Source organism: Anabrus simplex, chromosome 1, assembly GCF_040414725.1.
Source record: "Anabrus simplex isolate iqAnaSimp1 chromosome 1, ASM4041472v1, whole genome shotgun sequence".
NCBI classification, from domain to species: domain Eukaryota; kingdom Metazoa; phylum Arthropoda; class Insecta; order Orthoptera; family Tettigoniidae; genus Anabrus; species Anabrus simplex.
This window is the reverse complement of record NC_090265.1, coordinates 1,091,586,848-1,091,610,836: the sequence shown is the minus strand read 5'-3', so window position 1 is coordinate 1,091,610,836 and position 23,989 is coordinate 1,091,586,848. Positions and strand designations below refer to the sequence as shown.

At 39.8% G+C, this 23,989-nt stretch overlaps 1 protein-coding gene across 2 annotated transcripts in view; it reads right to left on the bottom strand.

The window, feature by feature from the left end:
• Positions 1-23,989, bottom strand: part of YL-1 (Vacuolar protein sorting-associated protein YL-1) — a 108,519-nt gene that overhangs the window by 28,851 nt on the left and 55,679 nt on the right. For both annotated transcript variants that reach the window (XM_067150409.2, XM_067150417.2), the window contains exons 4-5: positions 22,858-22,954; positions 2,231-2,419 (exon numbers count right to left, since the gene is read on the bottom strand). In XM_067150409.2, coding sequence (XP_067006510.2) covers positions 2,231-2,419; positions 22,858-22,954 — 286 coding nt within the window. The remainder of the gene's footprint in view (positions 1-2,230; positions 2,420-22,857; positions 22,955-23,989) is intronic.

Genomic DNA, 23,989 nt, shown 5'->3' with positions numbered 1-23,989 from the left:
ACAGGGTATAGTCATAATTAGCATTTGAAAAAAGATAATTGAAATATATTAACAATAATAATTGAAGGTTTTACAAGAGTTAGGTTACGTGTAGGATGGCGTACATATGACAAACATTCTATCACTAACTCGAAAGACAGAAGAACTCCCAGATATGACAGATAGAAGAAAAATATCAATACTAGGATCAAAATGAGACCAAATGGAGAGGGATAGGAAGTAGGACTCTTCGGGGAGGATACAAATTGTACCCGAGTAGAGAGAAGAAAGAAGCAAAGAATGGTGTTGGACTCTGTGTATGGGCCCATGCTTCTTTTAAGGAACCATTTATACTCCAAGACATAAAAATTGTCCAATACTGTGTCTTATGGCAAACCTGTTGAGGATCAGTTTCCTAATAAAAAAAAGATTACTGTATACTGTATATACAGCAAAGGGATTGATGTTACAGCAGAAGTTACCTACAAAAGTGATAGAATCATAAAAATGTCCATGCAATTGGTGGAGACTACTAAGTACTTAGTCAGACAAGTATATGCCCAACAGACAAGCTGCAGTGAAGAAGAAAAGGAGCAATTTCGTCGAGACCTGGAAGATACAGTTAATGAGGAATACAGTATTATTACTGGAGATTTGAATGCAAAAGTACGAGTAAACGGACATGGATACAAGAACATCATTGACCTCCATGGATTTGGAGAAAGGAACCCTGAATGAGAACAACTGTTATATTTGTGCAGAAGAAATGGTCATATCATCAAAAATATTCTTAAAAAAACAGACAGCTATAAAATAACATGGTACAATCAGGATGGCCAGTACAGAACATGATTGCAAATAAAGATGGAGGCAGATATATCACCGATGTTAAGGTCATCCCTAGTGAAAGATGGACAGTGACCATAGACTGTTGGTAGCAGACTTCAAACATATGACCAATGAAATGCAGAAAATTTTTAAAAACCACCAAGGGTAAAAACATTGACATTGGAAGAAATTCAAATAAAGGAAGAATACAAACTAAGAATTCAACAGTCTATCGAAGGATGAAGTGACCATCATTAATGATGAGTGGAAGACCTTCAAAGAAACCTTTGTGGGAGAAGCCAAAAACCTACACGGAGTTACAAATTCTGTTAAAAGGAAAAAGGAGACACTGTGGTGAAATGATAGAACAGTGTGAAAGAAACCAAATAAAAAAGGCAATAGACAAGGAAAAACAAAATCAGGGGCTAGAACGTGATGAACAAGAAATACTAAGACTGCAAGGAATGTACAGGTCCAAGAAACTTTCTGTCAAGACCATAATAGGAGAAGAAATGGAACGAGTTTTTAGACAAACTGGAAGAGGATAGCAGAGGTAATTGCTATACAGAGTGGTAAAAACAAGAGAAGGGATCAACAGGCAATAAAAGCAATAGAATACGATGATGGAGAACATAACAATGCTTTTCTTTTTTCTTTGCTAGTGGTTTTACGTCGCACCGACACAGATAGGTCTTATGGCGATGATGGAATAGGAAAGGCCTACGAGTTGGAAGGAAGCGGCTGTGGTCTTAATTAAGGTACAGCCCCTGCATTTGCCTGGTGTGAAAATGGGAAACCACGGAAAACTATCTTCAGGGCTGCCGACAGTGGGATTCGAATCCACTATCTCCTGGATGCAAGTTCACAACCACGGACAACTCGCCCAGTAACATAACAATAGACAGAAAAGAGTCAAGTCGAGGAACCGAGTACGAACCATCAATCACATGGTTGGAGGTTAAAAAGGTGTTCAAGTTTCCGGGTGCCTCATGATATGGTCAAAGTAGGAGAGCTTCTTGATCTTAACAACCCTACACAAATCTTTTTCTTTACACATCCTGGTAAATACTACCTCATTGTGTATTCTGTCTACCCAACTGTTTGTTATGGGGTTAAAATACTTTGTTACATTATCATATGATCAGTGAGAAAATATTGGAGATTCAGAATTAACAGTTAATTTGAAATCATGTAACTGAAGTCCAATTTTTGAGACCCAAGCCCTTTGAATCAACAAGGTTTTACTGTATTCATAAAATGTTATAATTGTACTCTGAGCACCCTCTTTAAGCTATTGAAATCTGGAAGTAATCTGTGAGAACTCATGTTCATTTTCTATATTTTTCATTCAGATTAGATATATAGTTCATACTAAACTATGATAACTACTCAAAACTCAACTCGGTCAATACCCAATACTCACCCAGAGATTTCAAATTTTCTTCTTCAGTAATTTTTGCCTCTTCTAGCAATTCTTCTTGTGTTGGTTTCCACGCATCTTGGTTCCTTGCACGTCGACCTTTTCGCCGCCTTCCTTCTTCATTACGTTCTTTGATGCGCTGCAATGTGGCTGCTGATTTAGCAGCTGTAGACCGGCGAATAGATTTCCGCTCTAAAACAATAAGCAATATCAGTAACCATCAGGTACAGATGAGAGCTCCTTAGAACGCAACTAACTTTACAGACGTGAAATGGGCCGATAACCTGCGATGTTAGGCCCTTTAAAACAACAAGCATCATCATCACAGACGTGAAAAATATGTGTTGTTTATATGTCACGTTTACAAATATTAAACCCTTCATTTTGAAGGAATTTGTCACTAAAGATTATTACCAAACTCTGAAGGACATTGTAGTTGACGGCATAAGCCTAGTCATCGGCAATACCAGCAAAGTTTGAATTCCAGACAATGCAGATGGGATTTACGATGAAAAGCCAAGTCCCTGATGTTCAAATACCTTGTCAAATGCAGGTGGGATTTATGAGATGAAAAGCCAAGTCCTTGTTGTTCGGATACCTTGTAAAACTGGAGATCTCATGACTATGAATACAATATCAACAGTCATATAAAACTATAAGCTTGCTTTCTTACCACCCAAAAATCATTCCTTCTCTCAAATTAGATCACCACACCTCTTCCAGCATTGCCAACCATTTGCACAGTCCTCACACTGTCTATCGAAATATAAGAATAAACTTCCAGTCATCATTTTGAATCTTTGCCTCAACCGTTAGCCATCTGCATAACCATTCCAACATTTTTAAATCTCAACGTTTCTCTCACAACTTCAATTTCTGTAGTCATTTCAGTCTTTTCTACATTATAATTTTATTGACTGTAACAGAATAGAATGGCAAGGTAAAAGGTATTATGTCAACAGTCCGAAGTAGAAGAAGAGGAAGAAAAAGAGTAATTTATTTATAATAATAGGAGTTTTTATTCCACTTAATCAATACATTAATTTGATGTAATTGTCATTAACTCATTCAAAAAAAATTTTGACTAGTTTTGATCAATAAATGATCATCTTCAACAATTCAACACGATAAAAATCTAACCAAGAATGAGATATAGCTAAAATATAACAGTAAAATGTCCATTCAAAAACATCAAATGGAACTATAAAAGTATTTTAAAATATGAACACAATGAGCCAGAAAAACATATATACAATGGATTAAAAATTCTAAATGCTGCATATATAGTCCATAATTATATGCTGTCTTGAGTTCCTGATGCACAATTAAAGTAATTAAAACAAGGTGACAACTACACTCTCACTCATATTAGTCCACTGAACATCTATACTATTGTATAAAATGTGTGCCCAGGCACGTAAAATTTGTGAATGTACAGGGCTGTAGTCTTCTGTGAAAGTTTGTAATGACGTCCAATAAGTGCTGAATTATTCTAAAAGGAATATCCTGGTGTTGAATAGAAATAACGCCATATCAATCAAGACGCTGAACGATGTATATAATAGGATATCTAAAAGGAAACAAAAATGACCGTGATGTAGAGAAGCTAATAGAGAAAATCGATTCAGAGACAGAAAAAGAAAGAAACAATGGTAACAGGCCTACCCTTTGATGTTCCAGTAACGGCAAATGTCGTTGGGAAATGCTCTGAGAATCTTCGGTGTGAGAACTCAGCCATAGGCATTCAGGTCTTCCCCAAGTGCATGCAGAGCTTGAATGCAGTGATTACAATCAATAAATGTAGAAATAGGCCCCTCTGGTGTAGCAGAGTGGATGGGCTTAATACCTTTTAGGTAATCCAAGTGAGCCTCTATGAACCCATTCTTTTTGCCATAATGAGCTTCAAGAACTTTCTTAGTTTCTTCATATGTCTTTTTTTTTTTTTTTTTTTTTTTTTGCTAGTTGCTTTACGTCGCACCGACACAGATAGGTCTTATGGCGACGATGGGACAGGAAAGGGCAAGGAGTGGGAAGGAAGCAGCCATGGCCTTAATTAAGGTACAGCCCCAGCATTTGCCTGGTGTGAAAATGGGAAACCACAAAAAAAAAAAATCTTCAGGGCTGCTGACAGTGGGGTTCGAACCTACTATCTCCCGAATACTGGATACCAGCCGCACTTAAGCAACTGCAGCTATCAAGCTCGGTTTTCATTTGTCTTGACAGTCACGACGATAACTTCAATCAAGTGCTTCAGTTCTCCTTCAAAGTAACCTCACAGAAATATGTGTTTATTAATGGCGGATAGTGACGACTCAATGATCGGCTGTTCGAAATCTTAACATGGTCAAGGGAACAGCTGAAGCAAGTGTTGGTACCGGTTGTCTGTCTGTGATCCTAATAATCGACATCAAACTTGCCAGTTTTTCCTATCTCACATAAAATATGTACGATAGCAGGCTTGATTGTTTCTATGTATGTGTGTAGCAGTTTCTATGTATGACATGTAGTCATGTCAGTGGCATACGCAGTGTCATCAGTGAGGTCATGAATCTCAAGGCTGCCTACTTGTACTTCCTCTTAAAACAATAATCACCACACCACCACTGCTAATTTGTTCAAAGGCCTCCTGTAGCCCATCCTTACAGTACTTGTAACTTTCAAGAGAGGTAGACTCGATAAACTCTCGTACTTCCTTGACGAAAGGTGTAATGTTTGCTCTTTCTCTAGCATGTCTTCCTTTCATTTGGTGTAGTAGTGTGCTGGTGTCATCACCTTCCATACTGAACCTCTCGACAAAGTCTGCAATGATAAAGGAAGTGTGACTGATTGGAGTTTAAAGGTAGGAACTGTACTGATCTGTGAACTGTGTTGTCAACTGATCCCCTCAAAGTGCGAGAATCAGCCTGTACTGAAGCACAGTTTGAAGAGAAGCCAACAGATGGCAGCACTAGTCACTCAGTCGTACGTGAGGTTCTCTCCAGCTGACATAAATAAAACAATATGACTTCTCTTCAGATCAACTAATAAATCATTCATGCCTCTACACTACAGGTTAAAGCTTTACCACGCTTTAACCTCTTAACATGAAAGTCCGAGTATACCTGGGGGATTTATATATTTATATAAAATAAAATCCCGAGTATACTCGGGAATATCGCTCATTGGTCGGTACCTAATTTAAAAGCCTGAATATACTCGTTTCTTGTTGTTTCTCAATATTTCCACCAGATGTTTATGAAATTATTACTTTAGGGTCCTATTTTTGCCAACAGATGTCTCTGACTCAACCGTAGTGGATGTCAGTGACTCAGGCAGTTCGTTTTCATGGCTTTCCAGCGATGTAGCATTGTGTTGATCCTTGTTTTAGGGCATTTCACACAGCCACAAACATTTGAACAGTATTGAGTGTCATGTTGTATTACTTGCCATCTGTTTAGTGCTGTGTTATTTATTTTAGAACCCGTAAAAAATATCACAAGTATACTCGGGATTTTAAAGCAGGAACTTTTCGGTGGCTTATATTTCATTGTTAAGTTCGAAAAATGTATTTTTAATGTTACCACTGTCATTAGTTTTCAATAAATAGCCCATTTTAACAATAAAAAAGTTAGGTAAAAAAAGATCACAATTTTGTAAATAATTGGTATGTTAAGAGGTTAAGCAGCATTTTTCCTTCCAAGTCTCTTCAGAATCTCATATATTAGCTGAACCATAAAAATGCTTGCTGTCTCTCCTACCGCAGAAATCTTTAATAATCCCCCAATGGATCGTGTAGTGAATGTTTAAGCAGTATGTAATTACGGTCTCTGGTCCGTGACATATAATGTCTGTTAGTGTCTGAATCTGTTTTTTCTTCTGGGTTTCGGCATCATAAATTATTGTCATGATACATGGGAGAGCAATAAAGAAAACACAGTTCAAAACTCATCTTGATCTTCAACTGTATTTTCAAAGGACTTAACTAAGATACATGTGACATGGTTTCCAGCAGCTGAAGTTAGGGAAATCAGCTGGAGAGGATGGAATGTACTCAGAATTTCTTAAGTACTGTGATAAGATCATCAAACAGTGGCTTGCAAATTTTTTCAGTAACATCTTCACAACAGCAATCTTACTGAAGGAATTTAGGAATATGGAGATAATCGCACTTTTGAAACCTAACACGCCAAGTGGTAGACCTGAGAGCTACCAACCGATTGCACTCCTCAGCTGCTGTTTTAAACTTTTTGAGTGACTAATGTAAAGTGCACTAATCGAACAATAATGGATGTAATCCCCCAAGAAGAAGCAGGCTTTCGACCCAGCCAAAGCTGCAAAGATCAAGTACTAGCATTGACCATCTACACTACACTGAACTTGGATTTACAAAAGAAGCCAAAAACATCAACAGCATTTACAGACCTAACAGCAGCCTATGACACTGTCTGGAGGAAAGGACTCGCGTATAAACTACATAAAGTAGTGCCCTGCAGGAAGATAGTAAATGTAATTACCAACTTTTTGGTTAACATATGGTTCACAGTAGATCTAGGCGAGAAAAACTAGCAAGAAGCTCAAGCTGAAAAACAGAGTGGTGCAAAGATCAGTTCTTGCTCCACTCCACTTTAACTTATACTTGTTTGATATGCCAACGACATCTAGCGGAAAATTTGGATATGCTAATGGCTGGGTCAAAGTGACACAATATCAGTCTACTGCAGTGACCGAGGATACCTTGACGTATGGCATGACTGCGTTAAGAGACTACTTCAGGAATTGCAGACTTTGTCCTAGCGTGGTTAAATCGGAAGTATATTGCTTCCATCTGACTAGTAAAATCACCAACAGGGAGCTATTGGTCCAATTTAATGATATTTAGCTTCACCACAAAAAACATTCTAAATTCCTGGGTTAAACACTCGATCGATTGCTGATATTCTGTCCAACATCTTTCTAGAACAGCAACTAAAATTGGAACATGCAACATCTTGTGTAAGCTACTAGCCACTTCACGAGAAGCACAAGCAAGCACATTCTGGATGGCTGCATTTGTCATAGTGTACTCCATAGTGTACTGCGCATCAGCTTGACTCAACAGCTGCTATTACTAAGAAGATCAACGTTCAGATGAACCAGGTGATGAGGCTAATATCAGAAACCATTAAATCCACTCCTCTTTACTGGTTACCAACAGTCTGATATTACACCCTCATATCTCAAGCAGGAAAATGCCAATACCCACTAGTATCAAAAGTGCATTTATATATATATATATTAAATAAATTATTTATTTAATTCATTGTTGAAATTAAATAGATAATGAATATAGGATATTATACTTAAATCCCAATGTTTCTATATACGTTACATAAACATTTATTAATATATAAATTCATATTTAATATACAGGGTGAAGCATAATTCACGCACTCGGGCGTCGCAGCGCGACTCCTCAAATGCCAGCAATAAAAAAATGTCTCTTACAAATTTTCATCTTGCGAGTATATCCGGTAGAAAACAGACGTTGAAGAGTAGCAATCTGGCAACACTGTAACCATATGTACGGTAACTACCGCTGTCGGCATGTTCTCGTCGTGCTGTACAGTTGGTGCAGTGGGTAGAGTTTTTGGTTGGCATGCAGGAGGTCGATGGTTCGATCCTGGGTTGAGGCGCATTATTTATTTGCTAATTTCCATCTGACATTACCTACTGTAATACAGTAAGACACCGTTTCTGAGGTCATATGTATCCTACATTTACAACATAATATTAATAATAATAATAATAATAATGCATTGAGATACATACTAAACAGCATGCGGTTACCAGACGCAATGTTGAAAGGCAGAATTATTGGGACCATGGTGATAACACATACAAATTGTAACCGAGTTTGGACATTATTCGCAGAGCACGTTGCTAGGCCTACTGGTAAGGTAAGGCCCTAACGAAATGTAATGGACCTGAACGAGGCAAGAATAATAGTTGGTACTAATCTATGGGATCATTGGAGGAGGGTACAAAGAAAACAGGTTTCACATTTAGTAGATAAAGTGGTGCGAATAAATTCACGCCCACGACGTGGAAAGGGCACCTTTCAAAGCTGACCAATGAAAACGATTGTTCATCCATTTCTAGGATCGTAGTATGTAAGTGCAAATGGTTTCTAGAGGACCCACTGCAATCGCTGTTGACGATTAAGATGCCAGGTACCATACCACCTGGACTACATTTACGAAATAAAAAACATACGCCTCAACCCAGGATCGACCACTCGACCTCCTGCATGCTAACCCAAAACTCTATCCACTGCACCAACTGTACAGTACGACTAACTTCTGCTGACAGAGGTAGTTACCCTACATGTGGTTACAGTGTTGCCAGATTGCTACTTTTCAACGTTGTTTTTTTGCTGGATATACTCGCAAGACGAAATTTTGTAAGAGACATTTTTTTATTGCTGGCATGTGAGAAGTCGCGCTGCGACGCCCGAGTGCGCGAATTACGCTTCACCCTATATATGCAGATTGATGCAACCTACAATGCTAGAAATATCTTTAAGATCTTAACAGTTCATGGTGATCTGCTGGACCAGAAGATATTCATCTTCGATTAACATCAAGAAACCCCCCCAATGTCTGCAGGTTTCATTCAGTCTGCGAATACTTTTAATTTGAAGCAAAGGTGGTATAATGAATGGTCCTCCAGGAGATTTCCACAGTGGCTCACCATCAAAAAAGTAGAACACTTAAGACCGCACGATTTGACCTACTCCGTCATCTTTCGGCTCGCCTTAACAAGCTGCGAACCAATCATGGATGCTGTGCTGCACTGTGGTGGTGGTAATTTTCGTTTTAAGAGGAAGTACAATTAGGTAATCATCCTCTCTGAATAAATTAAGTAGAAAAGAAATTTAAAACAAAACAAAACAAATTATCAACGGAGAAATTTGAAAATGACTTTAAAATAAAACAAAAATTATTGTATTAAACCGAAAAGGTCACAAATGCATCAAAAGCGAACGCAAGTTCAAACACTGGAGGGTCTTCCCTCTTTAGGAGGTAAGAGTGTGTACATCTTCCATGACCTATCCTCAGCCTAGACAAAACTACGGCCTTTCTCCATGAAGGCCAGAAAGGGAACCACCACACAGTAGTTGTCTTAATTGCTCTCCGCTTGTTGGGAGTACGGATAGCTAGCCACTCCCATTCCCAGGATGCCAAGACTGTTTGATGTAGCTGTGAACCTAGAAGGTACATTCACATGTCTAGGAGGTAAAAGTACTGCTTCCTTTGCAGCTTCATCTGCAAATTCATTTACTGCAATCCCAACGTGGCTTGGGAGTCATGCAAAAGTCATTCTGGTGCCAGAATCACATAACATGGCGAGAAGATCATGAATCTGTTGTACCAGTTGTGTTGCGGGAAACAGGTGTGTTCCGATCTTAGAATCATCGAAGACATATCTCGCAGCCGGATACAGTTGAACAAAGTCCTCTGATGAACGGAAGCATCCGTGTTCACCTTGGAGCCACAGAGTAGATCAAGCGGTATATCCAGTAGCAGAACTAACAGTGGAGGTACCTTGCTAGAAGTCCACTCAAGACAACCATCAATAGGCACATCGTACTCATGACACAAGCTATCAATTCAAATCCCAACCGGCCATGTGGCATTTGGCCGGTTTTGTTACCTCTGGTGGTACTGGGTACTATAGATGCATTGATAACTTGGATGTAGCAGCATTTCAAAAATTCTGGCAGCGTACGTGAGGCGTAACTGCTGCCTCCTTATTTATAAAGATGGAACTCCCACCTCAGCGAGTAGACTTGAAATGGGGCTAGTACGGAAAGCTCCCGTTGTCAACCTAACTCCACTATGGTGAACACTACCTAAAAGGTTTAGCATAGATCTTCATGCTGAACCATAAGCTGCACTACCATAGTCTATTCGGGAGAGGACTGTTGCCGTGTAAAAAAGTAGCAGCACAGCATGGTCAGCTCCCCGCGAGGTGCTGCTGAGAAAATTAAGCAATGTAAGTCTCTTCATGCAGGCTACCTTCAACTGATGGATGTGGAGCTACCAAATTAGTCTTATCAAAATGGAGACCCAGGAATCTGCAAGTGTGTCTCACTGGTAAGACGATGTTTTCCAAGCGGAGCTCTGGTTCAGGATACACAAGCTGATGTTGACAGAATTGTACAACTGAGGTTTTCACCTCTGAAAATCAAATAACATGTTGCAGGGCCCACCCGTCGTCTCAGTTAATAGTTTGCAGTAGCTGTCTCTCAGCAACTGCTGTAATGCAGACCTAAATCATCTACATACAGCAATGGAATGACCACGGGCCCAGTAGTGGCAACTATGCCGTTGATGATGACTGCAAACAGGATAACACTCAGTACAGATCCCTGTGGTACTCGATTTTCTTGAATGTAATAATGAGAAAATGCATTCTCTACCCAGATGCAAAAGAACCAGAGGGATATGAAGTTCTCAATAAACACTGCTAAATTTCCCAAAAATCCACACTGGTGTAGTGTGGAGATTATCACATATCGCCAGGTAGTGCCGTAAGCTTTTTCAAGGTCACAAAACACGGCAATTAGGTGTTCCTTCTAGAGAAAGGTCTCCTGAATGGTACTCTTCAGCAGTAGAGCGAAAACCACACTGGTATTCAGTCAAAAGACTGCTCTCCTCCATGGCCCATACAAGTCGCTGCCAGTTTACCATCATTTCAAATAGCATGCACAGGCCTTCTGTAAGGAAAATTTACCTATAACTACCCAGAAGCTTTGAATCTTTACCTGGCTTGGAAACTGGTATTACAATTCTCTCATCTCAATGAAATGGAAACACTCCCTTACTCCATATTCTGTTGAATAGAATGAGGATATACTCAAGACACTGGTCACTCAAATGTTTCAGCATTTGATTATGGATTTTGTCCGGTCCAGGAGCTGTGTTCTTGCGCAGCGTGAGTGCACTCCAGAATTCCCATTATGTGAAAGGCACATTATAGGAATGTGAATCAGTGAGGTGAAGGAGAGATGGTTTCCCTCCGTTTTGCAGGTAATAGGCAGAAATGCAGGATCGTATCTCCCAGAGCTAAACGTATCTGTGAAATGTGACACGATGTGAATTGCAATGACTGAAGGAATCATAACTACACTCCATTAATGGTTCTGGGGACTGAAGGTAAGTTCTGCACTCTAACAATACGGCGGAGTTTAGTCCACACTTGTGATGACGTAGTATGTACCGTCATGAAAGACATGTACTTTTCCCATGTAGCTTTCTTACTTTCTCAAATAAAAAATGGGCCTTAGTGCACAGACGCAAAAATGTAATATGATTGGCCATCGTAGGATTCTGACGATAATGCTTAAAAACCCATCGACGATCACATATGGCGGTCCACCACGGGACCTGTTTCCAGTGAGGGATACCGGACAAGGAAGGACTTGTTTTCTCTGCAGCAACCAGAATCTAAGTTGTAGTGGTACAAACATGGTCAACAACGGACTCCAACATATCATCGGCCATAGCTGCATGTTTTGAGAATTCTGGCCAATTTGCCCAATGAAGTAACCAGCACTTGGGTACTTCAGACTATCTTTAATTCAAGAGCATGAGAATTATCAGGAAGTGGTCACTATCGTAAAGGTCATTGTGTACTTACCACTGTAAGAGGGGAACTAGCGCATGACTGCACAAGGAATGTGCCCTGTGCACTGCTGAAATGTGTAGGTTCCCCTGTGTTAAGCACACAAAGATCGAACTGGTTGATCAATCGCTCGAGAATCCTCCCTTAGCGCAGGAAGACTGAGAATCCCAGAGGGTATTGCAGATGGTCGCGTCTCCCAGCAAGCGGAAAGGAGGAGGTAACTGGGCAATCAAATCTTGGAGTTCAGGCATTTGAAGATCGTAGTCTTGTGGAAAGTGCACAATGCACATCATTGTCATTACTGGCAATATATCATGAACTGCAACTGCATCTAGCTGAATATGGAGCGGTACTTTGTCAATGAAGATGCTGGAGCGGACTACGGAACAAACAACCCCCGTTGCCCTACTATCCACAGCTATTCTGTCTTTAAAATAACGACAATATCTCTTCATAGTAGTGTCCTGTCCAGGTCTCAAATGAGATTCCTGTAGACAGAGTATGGAGGCTGTAGACGTATATCAATCAACGTTACTCAGCTAGGTGACGAGTAAAACTAGTGCAGTTCCACTGCGTTTGTGCCATTGTGTGGACGGGTAGCACAATGGAATTACGACAATTTCTTGTCCTCCTTTCGGTCCATTACCTGCCAGTTTCTGCTTTGTTGGTTTCAATGTTTTCATCAACACCATCCACAATAATGAGTGCCTCAGTCTCCACTGTCTCCTCAGCAGAGGGTGACTTGGAGACCAAGCACTCAATATATGGTGAGCTCTCTGATTTGGAACAGTGGTCCTTCTTTCTGGCAGAAAAGAGTTCCCCAGAAAGGGATTGAAGAGGCTGTCCAAGCCTCTTGCTCTTGCCCACCATTTCCTTATTCTTTGAAAGAGAGATGGCAGATGGCTTGCCGATCTTCTTTGGTGATCCTGTGAACCCAATCGGGTTGGAGTACGCTGCTTCTCCAACTTCTCCTCCTTCCTTGTTTGGGCACTGTTAGGAAGGTTGGACTTGCCAGACATGGTTGGTGAAGTCTTTCCTCCCGCCCTGATAGGGGAGGACTACCCACCAGAATGTGCCATGGAAGAGGCCTTACCAGACAGCGTTGGCAATAATGCACGGGATGGCCCCAGTAGGTCCAGGTATTTTCTTGGGACCTCACTACTCTTTATAGCATTTGATTGTTGGGGGATACTGTTCAATGATTCTGATTTTGATGTTGCTGCTGGTACAAAGCTTTGTGGCAAGATTTGTACTTGCATGACCTTTTGCAGCGAAGGAGATGGAGAACTCCGGAGGAGCCATAGATTTAAAATTTTTCCGGGCATCTGGATAGCAGAGTTTATCCAAAGTTTTTATCTCCTGGGTCTTTTTCTCCTCCCTGAAAGTAGAGCATTCCTTGGATGTAGGAGCATGGGCAGTTGATGCATACAGGTGATGGCGTACAGTCGACACCAGTGTGCTCACGCTTTCCACACAACCTATAGGTTGACAAACCTTGACAACACAATGAAGTGTGGCCAACGTTTTGGCAAATATAGCACGTCATTGGAGCTGGAATATAAGGTCTTACAGTTGAAGAGTACATAACAATTTTGATCCTTTCGGGTGGTGTCTGGGCATCGAATGTCAAGGTGAATGCATTTAAAGTTATACATTTTATTATGGGTCTGTATTGAACCGAGAATAACAAAGCTTTAAAGAGAACTTAGTGGTCCACCTATTCAATACAATGTGCGTCATCTTCAGCCGATCGTGGAAACGGGCAATCATACAAAAATTACATATACAGTACACAATATTAAATACAAGTTATATATCACTATAACAATACTCTTAAAATGAAAAGTTCCTAAGTAATTTGACAATAATGGCTGTGTTAATCTTAATTCTTAACAAGTAAATTCTTGAGAGTCGAATGTAACACATTGTGAACTGAACATCTTCTAAGTTGGGAACTTGGGAGCCCTGGGCTGACTTTTAGTCACAACTTGATATTGGATAAAAGTAAATTTTTCTTTACGAACTTGTGCTTTGTTCTGAATATAAGTAATGATTCTGTGAAAGATAAAAACAACCTTAAAAATACAGCTGTGAACAGTTGTGTGTGTCTATTCCCACTGGCTTAATGTTGTAACATGTCTATGAGGTCCTTAACGCGTTAAACGAACAACATTTCCCAGTTCAATGCGGGACCTTGGACCACTGTTGAATGAACCTGAATGAAACTTACCCATTTCACCAACTTCACCTCCAACAATCTCTTCCACAGAATTAGTTATTAGGAAAGGACATTCATTCAAAAAACTCTGATCATCGGCCCTGGAAGCAACCAGGAATCAAAGGAGTCTTTTGTCAGTTTCACTTTTCAATGTTAATGATGAAAATCTCTTCCTTTTTTTTTTTTTTCTTACCATACCCAGTTCTGTCTTTTGTCCCATGAGTAGGTAGGGAAATATATGGTCAACCCCCGGCAGAGCCCCACATGCTGAGGTAAGACTTTATACTCCAGAGGACGCCTGGTATCTGCAGGTGGGCCATTAGCGACTACTCACCCAGTAGCCACGCATCACCTCGCCACGACCCGAAACTTACGACTGGGGAGGATGAAACCTCCGCACACACGCACTCACTGAGGAAAACATTCTAGCCAAGGCAGAGAGGCTGGCTAGACAGTCAGAGAAATGAAAATTAAGAAGGTTAGGATAGTAAAGGTAGAAATAGAAATGAAGAAGAAAGAGCACAGACACCTCTCAGGCAACTTGAGAGATACCTTGTTAGTCTGGCCCTACACCAAAGCTAATCCAGCATGGGTAACCCTGAGCTGGCACAGCCCTCAGGATCAACAAGCACACAAGCCCCCACACCGATGTTAAGGTCATCGTGACCCTAAAGGGGGCACTATGCAACATTTAACCATGTGTTTTCCACTATATAACTTGACTTCAAACTGTCCTGGTCATGTATCTGCCTTTCTCAGCAAAATGAACTGTCACTTACTTCTGCAGTTTACATACTGATTGCCACATTCAATTAACAGTTGACGGTCTCGCTCACTATGACTTCAATCTTTCCAACATGTTTGCTTCCGCCTCCCATACTTTCTAGAAAGAGTATCGTGAATATAAATACCTGCCTTCTTCCTAAGGGCAGATGGACTGAGAATGTGGCAGTGGATGGATGCCTGAACTTAAAGGACCTTTGTGGAGAGAACTTCATATATGTATGTATGTATGTATGTATGTATGTATGTATTATTATTATTATTATTATTATTATTATTTCGTGTGGCTATTTCTAGATGGGTGCAGCCCTTGTAAGGCAGAACCTCTGATGAGGGTGGGCGGCATCTGCCATGTGTAGGTAAATGCATGTTATTGTGGTGGAGGATAGTATTGTGTGTGGTGTGAGAGTTGCAGGGATGTTGGGGACAGCACAAACACCCCGTCCCCGAGCCAAGGGAATTAACCATTTTAAGGTTAAAATCTCCGACCTGGACAGGAATTGAGTCTAGAACCCTCTGGACCAAAGGCCAGCACGCTAACCATTTAGCCATGTCACCCTGTGGGTGGGGGCGGTAGAATAACACCCACGGTATCCCCTGCCTGTCGTAAGAGGCGACTAAAAGGGGCCCCAGGGGCTCTGAACTTTGGAGCGTGGGTTGGCGACCACGGGGCCCTCAGCTGAGTCCTGGCATTGCTTCCACTTACTTGTGCCAGGCTCCTCACTTTCATCTATCCTATCCGACCTCCCTTGGTCAACTCTTGTTCTTTTCAGACCCCGACGCTATTAGGTTTGCGAGGGCTAGGGAGTCTTTCACTTTCATGCCCTACGTGGCCCTTGTCTTTCTTTGGCCGATATCCTCATTTTTCGAAGTGTCGGACCCCTTCCATTTCTTCTCTCTGATTAGTATTAAATAGAGGATGGTTGCCTAGTTGTACTTCCTCTTAAAACAATAATCACCACCACCATCATTTAGCCATGGAGCCGGACATACCTTCAGGTGAGAGATAGAGAGACTTCTTCAGGTTAAATTAATCCTCATTCTCTTTTCCGGGGCCATGACAAGAGTTACGAAAGTGACTGACAAGAGTGGTGATTATTATGTTTTGAACAGATGGAATTAACACTACGTACGAAGCCAGGCAGTCACTTATTGTTAAAGAATATCCAAATTTGTTGAACTCGTAACTTCTCCTATACTTAAGCATTTCTATCATTCTCTATGTTACTTTCTCTTGTTTCTCTACTACCTTTTTTCTCCATCTATTAAGTTTACTAGAGTTTATTTCAATGTCTTGGCCTATCATGGCTCCCTTTCAGACCTAAATTCTTACCACAATCTGCTGGCCATGCGCCAACCAAAAAAAAAAAAACCAGGCATCCCACACAAACACTGCAGCCCAGTCTAATGTGAAGAAAGCATCAAATATGTTCAGAAACATACATGGACTGAAAGGGCTATAAGGAGGTTAATATAAAACATGATCCTTTGGTAAGGTTTTAATGTCATTTGCACCTGATTCTGCATATCAAAATTTGATAAAATATGTATTTCTGTAACTTAACCTTTCAAACACTTCATGGCTTAACATGAAACATGATGCCCTGGCAAGCCTTCAATGTTAAATGTATAAAAAACAGAGACAATATTGTTGAAGCTAGCCAAATAACCTCAATCTTTGGAAAAAACGATTACTTTGCCTACTTCATTGAACACGAAAGTGCGCTCTATGGTATTAACTACCTTTTCATGTTTGTTGTCATTTTTACTAAAGTTGTCTTCTTTTCTTCTGGCGAGACAAACCATTCCATGTAAAATTATGTAATCATTGATCTCTGGTGAATGAAATATGTAAAAGTTAAATTGCTTACCTTGATATTATGACTTTCCTAACTGTTGTTTGAGCCATCAGTCCACAGACTGGTTTGATGCAGCCATCCATGTCAACCTATCCTGTGCTAACCTTTTCATTTCTACGTAACTATTGCATCCTACATCTGCTCTGATCTGCTTATCATATTCATACCTTGGTCTACCCCTACCGTTCTTACCACCTACACTTCCTTCAAAAACCAACTGAACATGTCCTTGATGTCTTAAGATGTGTCCTATTATTCTATCTCTTCTTCTCGTCAAATTTAGCCAAATCGATCTCCTCTCGCCAATTCGATTTAGTATCTCTTCATTTGTGATTCGATCTACCCATCTCACCTTCAGCATTCTTCTATAACACCACATTTCAAAAGTTTCTATTCTCTTTCTTTCTGAGCTCGTCCATGTTTCACTTCCATACAATGCCACGTTCCACACGAAAGCTCTTCTTTGCTTGTGCTAATCTGCATTTTATGTCCTCCTTACTTCTGCCATCGTTAGTTATTTTACTGCCCAAGTAACATTATTAATCTACTTTCTTTAAGACTTCATTTCCTAATTTAATATTTCCTGCACAGAGCTCGATAGCTGCAGTCGCTTAAGTGCGGCCAGTATCCAGTATTCGGGAGATAGTAGGTTCGAACCCCACTGCCGGCAGCCCTGAAGATGGTTTTCCGTGGTTTCCCATTTTCACACCAAGCAAATGGTACCTTAAGTAAGGCCACAGCCGCTTCCTTCCCACTCCTAGCCCCTCCCTATCCAATCGTCGCCATAATACCTATCTGTGTCGGTGTGACGTAAAGCAACTAGCAAAAAATATATATATTTCCTGCATCACCTGCCTTCGTTCGACTACACTCCATTACTTTTGTTTTGGACTTATTTTTCATCTTTTACTCCTTACCCAAGACTTCGTCCATACCATTCAGCAGCTTCTCAAGATCCTCTGCAGTCTCAAATAAAATAATAATATCATTGGCAAATCTCAAGGTTTTGATTTCCTCTCCTTGGATTGTGATTCCCTTTCCAAATTCCTCTTTGATTTCCTTTACTGCCTGTTCTATGTAAACACTGAAAAGGAAGGGGACAAACTGCAGCTTTGCCTCACTCCTTTCTGGATTGCTGCTTCTTTTTCAAAGCCCTCGATTCTTATCACTGCAGACTGATTTTTATACAGATTGTAGATAATTCTTCATTCTCGGTATCTGATCCCAATCACTCTCAGAATCTTAAATAGCTTGGTCCAATCAACATTATCGAATGCCTTTTCTAGATCTACGAATGCCATGTACGTGGGCTTGTCCTTCTTAATTCGATCCTCTAAGATCAGACGTAAGTCAGGATTGCTTCACGTGTTCCTAAGTTTCTTCTGAAGCCAAATTGATCTTATCCCAACTCAGCTTCAACTTGTTTTTCCAATCTTCTGTAAATAATACGTGTTAAAATTTTGCAGGCATGAGATACTAAACTAATGGTGCGATAGTTTTCACACCTGTCAGCACCGGCTTTCTTAGAAATAGGTACAGCAACATTCTGCCGAAAATCGGATAGGACTTCTCCTGTCTCATACATCTTACACACTAAATGGAATAGCCTTGCCATGCTGGTTTCTCCTAAGGCAGTCAGTAATTCAGAGGAAATGTCATCAATTCCAGGAGCCTTGTTCCTATTTAGGTCTCTCACAGCTCTGTCAAACTCTGACCTCAAAACTGGGTCTCCCATGTCATCAGCATCAACAGCCTCTTCTTTCCTAACTATGAGACTATTAAAGTCTATTCACACTAATGGGGTAATATCTACCTTGGTAGACTCTTTTAATAATCTGGATTAAATAGACAAGCTGATTGTGTAAATTTACTTGTAACTTAGTAATAGTATCAGTTCTTTCTTTGATCTTTGTTAGGTATTTTCATTTCACAAATTGTAAAATTCTGCTACTGGATGGAAAATTTCATTAAGTAAACTAGGATTAATTTGATTAACTGAAAGTATTACATGTTCTATGTTATCCTGATTTTTCGTGTCACTGTCGACAATCCCGGATTTTTCTAGTATCAGGGCCTACACCTAGTTTTCATGATAATCCCCCTATATTCCTCTCTGCATATTTTCACAAGACCTTATTCCTACTGAATTTGACTTTCATGTTGCAAAATAATATAAAAAGGAAGTGCGTTCTGGCAAATGCATAAGTGTACAGATCTTATTGGAAGTTATTCTGAATATTCAAGTTTCTTTGGGAACCATGGGCTGATTGCAGAAATGATGACTGGTTTTAAGCCTTAGACATCGTCTACCTAAACAACGTCTAAATCATTCACGATCTTCCATTGCATAAACAGTGTTCAGATCAAAAATTAGATGTATGGCTTTTCAGGCGTTTGCTCCCGTATGCAGTTATCAGACTGAGCCACATAAGAGGCTTCTGATAAGTTCACCTGCATACACCCCAGCATAAGTGGGTATGGTCTGACACATCCCACTCTGACGAGTCTAGTGTCAGACCTAGGACGAAATGCTGGTTTTTGCAATAGAGCAAACGCCTGAAAAGCCATACATCTATTTTTTTATCTGATTTTGATATGCTCTATTGGTGGAAAAATATCTAATTCCCTCCATGGGAATTTAGAATTACCATTTGGAATTGCTAGGCGGGCATTAATTCCATTGTGGAGTTTTATCTCCCGTATGCAGTTATCAGACTGTGCCACATAAGAGGCTTCTGATAAGTTCACCTGCATACACCCCAGCATAAGTGGGTATGGTCTGACACATCCCACTCTGACGAGTCTAGTGTCAGACCTAGGACGAAATGCTGGTTTTTGTAATAGAGCAAATGCCTAAAAAGCCATACATCTAATTTTTGATCTGATTTTGATATGCTCTATTGGTGGAAAAATATCTAATTCACTCCATGGGAATTTAGAATTACCATTTAAACAGTGTTCAGTCAATGTTTAACTAGACATCCTTTAAAGTTTCAATTTTGGTTTGAAAATGGAGACAGAAGTATCTTTCATGCAACTCTTTGCTTGTCGCAACCAATGAAATTCGTCGGTGAGCGCGCCGAACGTCAGTCAGCTGTTTGTTCTCCTACACATTACTTATATATGGCTGAGCATGACCTGCCCACAGATAAGAGTATCGCTTTCAGTGCAAATTAAATCTCATAATATTATCGACACAAGCGACACGCTACCGTACGGGGAAGTGTAGCTTTCATTATAGCGTTGTTATAGTGAGTGTAATTTACTCATAAATGCAGTAGCTTCAACGAAGAGAAGATGAAGCAATAGTAATGTGTAACCGAGTGTGTTGTACGGGCCATATAGATTTAGCTTGCATTCTGGAGATCGTAGATTCGAAACGCATCATCGGCAGCCGTGAAGATTGTTTTCGGTAGTTTCCCTATTTTTACACCAGGGTTGTTATTATGGCCACGGCACTTCTTCCCCAGTCCTCTTTAAACGATAATCACCACCACTTGCCTTTTCCTATCTGATAGTTGCCGAAAACCTATGCGATTATATATATAAATCCCATACAACCTACTTTTTAGTTTTCACAATTATGTGTGTTTACTTGGCAGTAAATATAAGTGAATCTCTCCCGGTTGATGTATGTGACAGCCTTCAGACGATCGGGACACGTAATTGTGGTATGTATGTAGTCGAAGTGACCTATAATTCCATGGAAATTACCCCATGTATATAATAAAATATATCGATTGCCAAGAATTGTATTCAAGTTGACAGTTACCGGACTGTCACTTCCTCAGTCTCAAGAAACAAGTCTCTCGTAAAGCGAAACCTTATTTTATGATTATCTCCCCGTGCATGTCAAACGAATTGCTGCGATTTAGCAGCAGACGACCCACAGAGAGGCCGTCGGACTAACCTTTCTTCCCGGAATCGTCTCAACATGATAATACAAATTACATATTTCACGGTACATAACCTCTGATTGTGATTCACTCCTGTCATTTGAGGTTAAACAGTTCTCTCGGCAGTGTTTAAACATGACCGGCTGAACATCACTTTTAGACAGTGTCTAAGTGATAAATAACGTCTCTGCAATGCGGCAGCCATACTTAGGCATTGTTTAACCATATACATCGTCTAAATGCCGTTTCTGCAATCGGCCCCATATGTTTATGTATGTCAATCACATCTTCACCACTACAAAATGGTACTGCCACTTTCACAATTGGCAGTGACGTGAAGCTTAAAACAGTCAGCTACCTACCAGACCATCAGCGATATTGCATTTGAATGTCTTGTCAGGTCTTACGCAGACAAAAGAGAAGATTCTATCGATGTCAACACTGAGGTAGTTGACTGGCTGAAGAATCGTGATTGACAACTGTGAAGACTGCTGTGCCATGGCCCATTCATTTCTCTCCATTTATTACACATGTAACTTCTTCATTTTTACTTTCCCTGTATGCTTCATGCGCCATATGGTAAATAAATACATTTACAACATCAACAATGGAAATCCATTCAAAATTATCCACAATTTGTATTTAATGAAACATGATACGGAAACAATTTTATTTTTAGTGAGGTCTTACAAGTATGATCTCAAGAATGAGCCATCCCCTCAAGGTCGTACAATGTACCAAACTCCAGCAATTTTGTGTTCCATAAAGAATGATACAAAAGAATGCTCCCTTTATAAGTTACAACAAATGCAAAGGCACTGTGACATACAATCTATGTCACCTGGTCAATCAAGGAGAAGTATCATCTTGAAGTTTGGAAACATCATCTGCCAAAAGTTTCATGAGCCAGACGGTTGGCATTTAACTTCTCTAAACACTATGATATCTCTCATTATGACTAACTTGGGTCATAACAACTATCTGTTCCCAAAACTCAGGGTGGATGACTTGAAAGTTAGGTTTCTTAAAACAATAATATACTACCTCTAAAAACTCATCAATACTCAGAGCATCACGTTGTGCTTGTATGTTGGAACTCTTCCGAGTTAGACTAAGAACAGCACACATTAATGGCAATATTTAAGATTTTTAGCAATTCTTGGGCAGTAACCACTCTATGAAGTAACTGTCCATGGTCTCTGGAATAAATTCTTCCTCCCAAGACTGGCAGCTTCTGAACGGAACAGTGCCATCACAGAATGTTCATGTCAGCCCTGTCAATTCTACATGCCCGAAGACCAATGCCGTCAAATTATTCCATTCAAATTTGTTCAGTGCATGCTCCACTTCAGTACATTTGATGTGGCACAGGGCTCATCGAGGGATGTGAAGTGCTGCCAGAAAAATTGTTTTAATATGACGTGTTTACATGTTCAGAGGACCCTAGGATTTCCCTGAGGATTTTTTTTTTTTTTTGTCATCAACGTCCTAGTAAGCCTTGTAGTTCAAAATGAATTTGTATTATCCCGACTAAAACCTCTTCATTGCCGAGTCTACATTATTCAACCAATAAGAGCTATGATATTAGTTGTATTCTGTTGCCAGTGCAATGCAAACATTACTTTCATTTTACTTACGTCACCTCATTGTAACCCAACAGATATGAGCCTGGAATTATAATGTATTCCATTGACAGTAGGTAAAATAAATTGTTTAAATCATTGTCAGAAATTTGAAGCCAAGCATACTCAATGAGAAGGTAAGCTTTTATCATTTAATAGTGTCTAATATAAAAAGTAAAATATAGGGTTTTCAAACAAAAGTTTCATAACATGGATGATTTGGAAGCTTCACACATTAAATATAACACTTTTTTTTTAAATTACCACAGGCAACAAGATAGATAAGATTTTCACCATCAGAATGTTCAACAGCAAGGTGTATTCTTTAATTTGCTACAACAAAAACTTGGACCTACAATTCCTTTTATAACCAGACTCATTGGGTTATTATCCTGGGACACAAACTTTAAGAAAGAATAAACCTGTCAATACAATAATGTACAAGAATCTCAAAATGTAACAACAATCAGCATGAGGATGTTACACAAGAGAAATGCTGAGCTGTAGGATAAATCCTGATATTAAGAGACACAAAACTAAATTTATTGTAATTAATACCTTTTGTTTCAGTTTCTCTGTAATCAATGTAATTTAGAAATTGAATTACCATATTGATCCACGCCAACTACAATCTTCACTTTTCTAGGTTTTTTGGGCTTTGATTCAGCTGATTTATCTGCTTTCTGAGCAGAAGGGATTGGTTCCTAAAAAAAACAAAGGTGAAATACAATAATTAATTACCTTTTAGATTAAGGAGGATAACTGAACATGTGAAAATTATCACTCTGATCCTTTAAAGAAATGCACAAGAAATATGTTAAATTTGGTTGATACAACTGTAGGAAATTATACCGCCTTCACAAATGTCTTAATGGTAAATTAATTACCTGGCTAGAGAACTTTCAACTGTCTTTTGAACAGCTATCCTCAGCGACCAACTCCTATGACAGGAACACTTGATATTTTGTGTTATCTACAGACTTTGATCATCATCATCATCATCATTATTATTACTATTATTGTGATTGTACCCTGTTAAGAGCGTGCCCCTTAGGCCTGATATAGAGAACTTCCACGTTTGTGTTTATGTCTGACTATTCATGCCCTGTGGCTAGTAGGGGTTGGGAAATGCAGATTCTATACTGATGATGTGTTCAAGGTATTTTGTTTAGAAATTTTGAGCTATTAGTGGAATGGAGGAATTTTTTTCTTTTTTTCTTCTTCTTGCAAGTTGCTTTACGTTGCACCGACACAGATAGGTCTTATGGCAACGATGGGATGGGAAAGAGCTGGGAGTGGGAAGGAGCCAGCCATGGCCTTAATTAAGGTTCAGCTCCAGCATTTGCCTGGTGTGAAAATGGAAAACCATGGAAAACCATCTTCAGGGCTGCCAACAGTGGGGTTCGAATCCACTATCTTCCGAATACCGAATACTGCCCGCACTTAAGCAACTGCAGCTATCGAGCTCGGTCCAAATGAAGAATTTAAGGCAATCACTGCATTTTAGTTTGTTAACACCTTTTAAGATATATATTTGTGTGTTGGATGTCTTTTTTGGGTCCAGCAAGTGTTCCTGTTCCAAGAGTCAGTTACAGAGGATGGCTATTCAAAAAGTAGTTGAAAACATGAGGTAAGTAATTTGCCATTATAAATGGTTTACGACCAAGAGCAGAGTCCATTATCAGTGTTCTGCCCCACAACTGTTTATCACAGTTATGAAACTCGATGCAGCTGCCTTT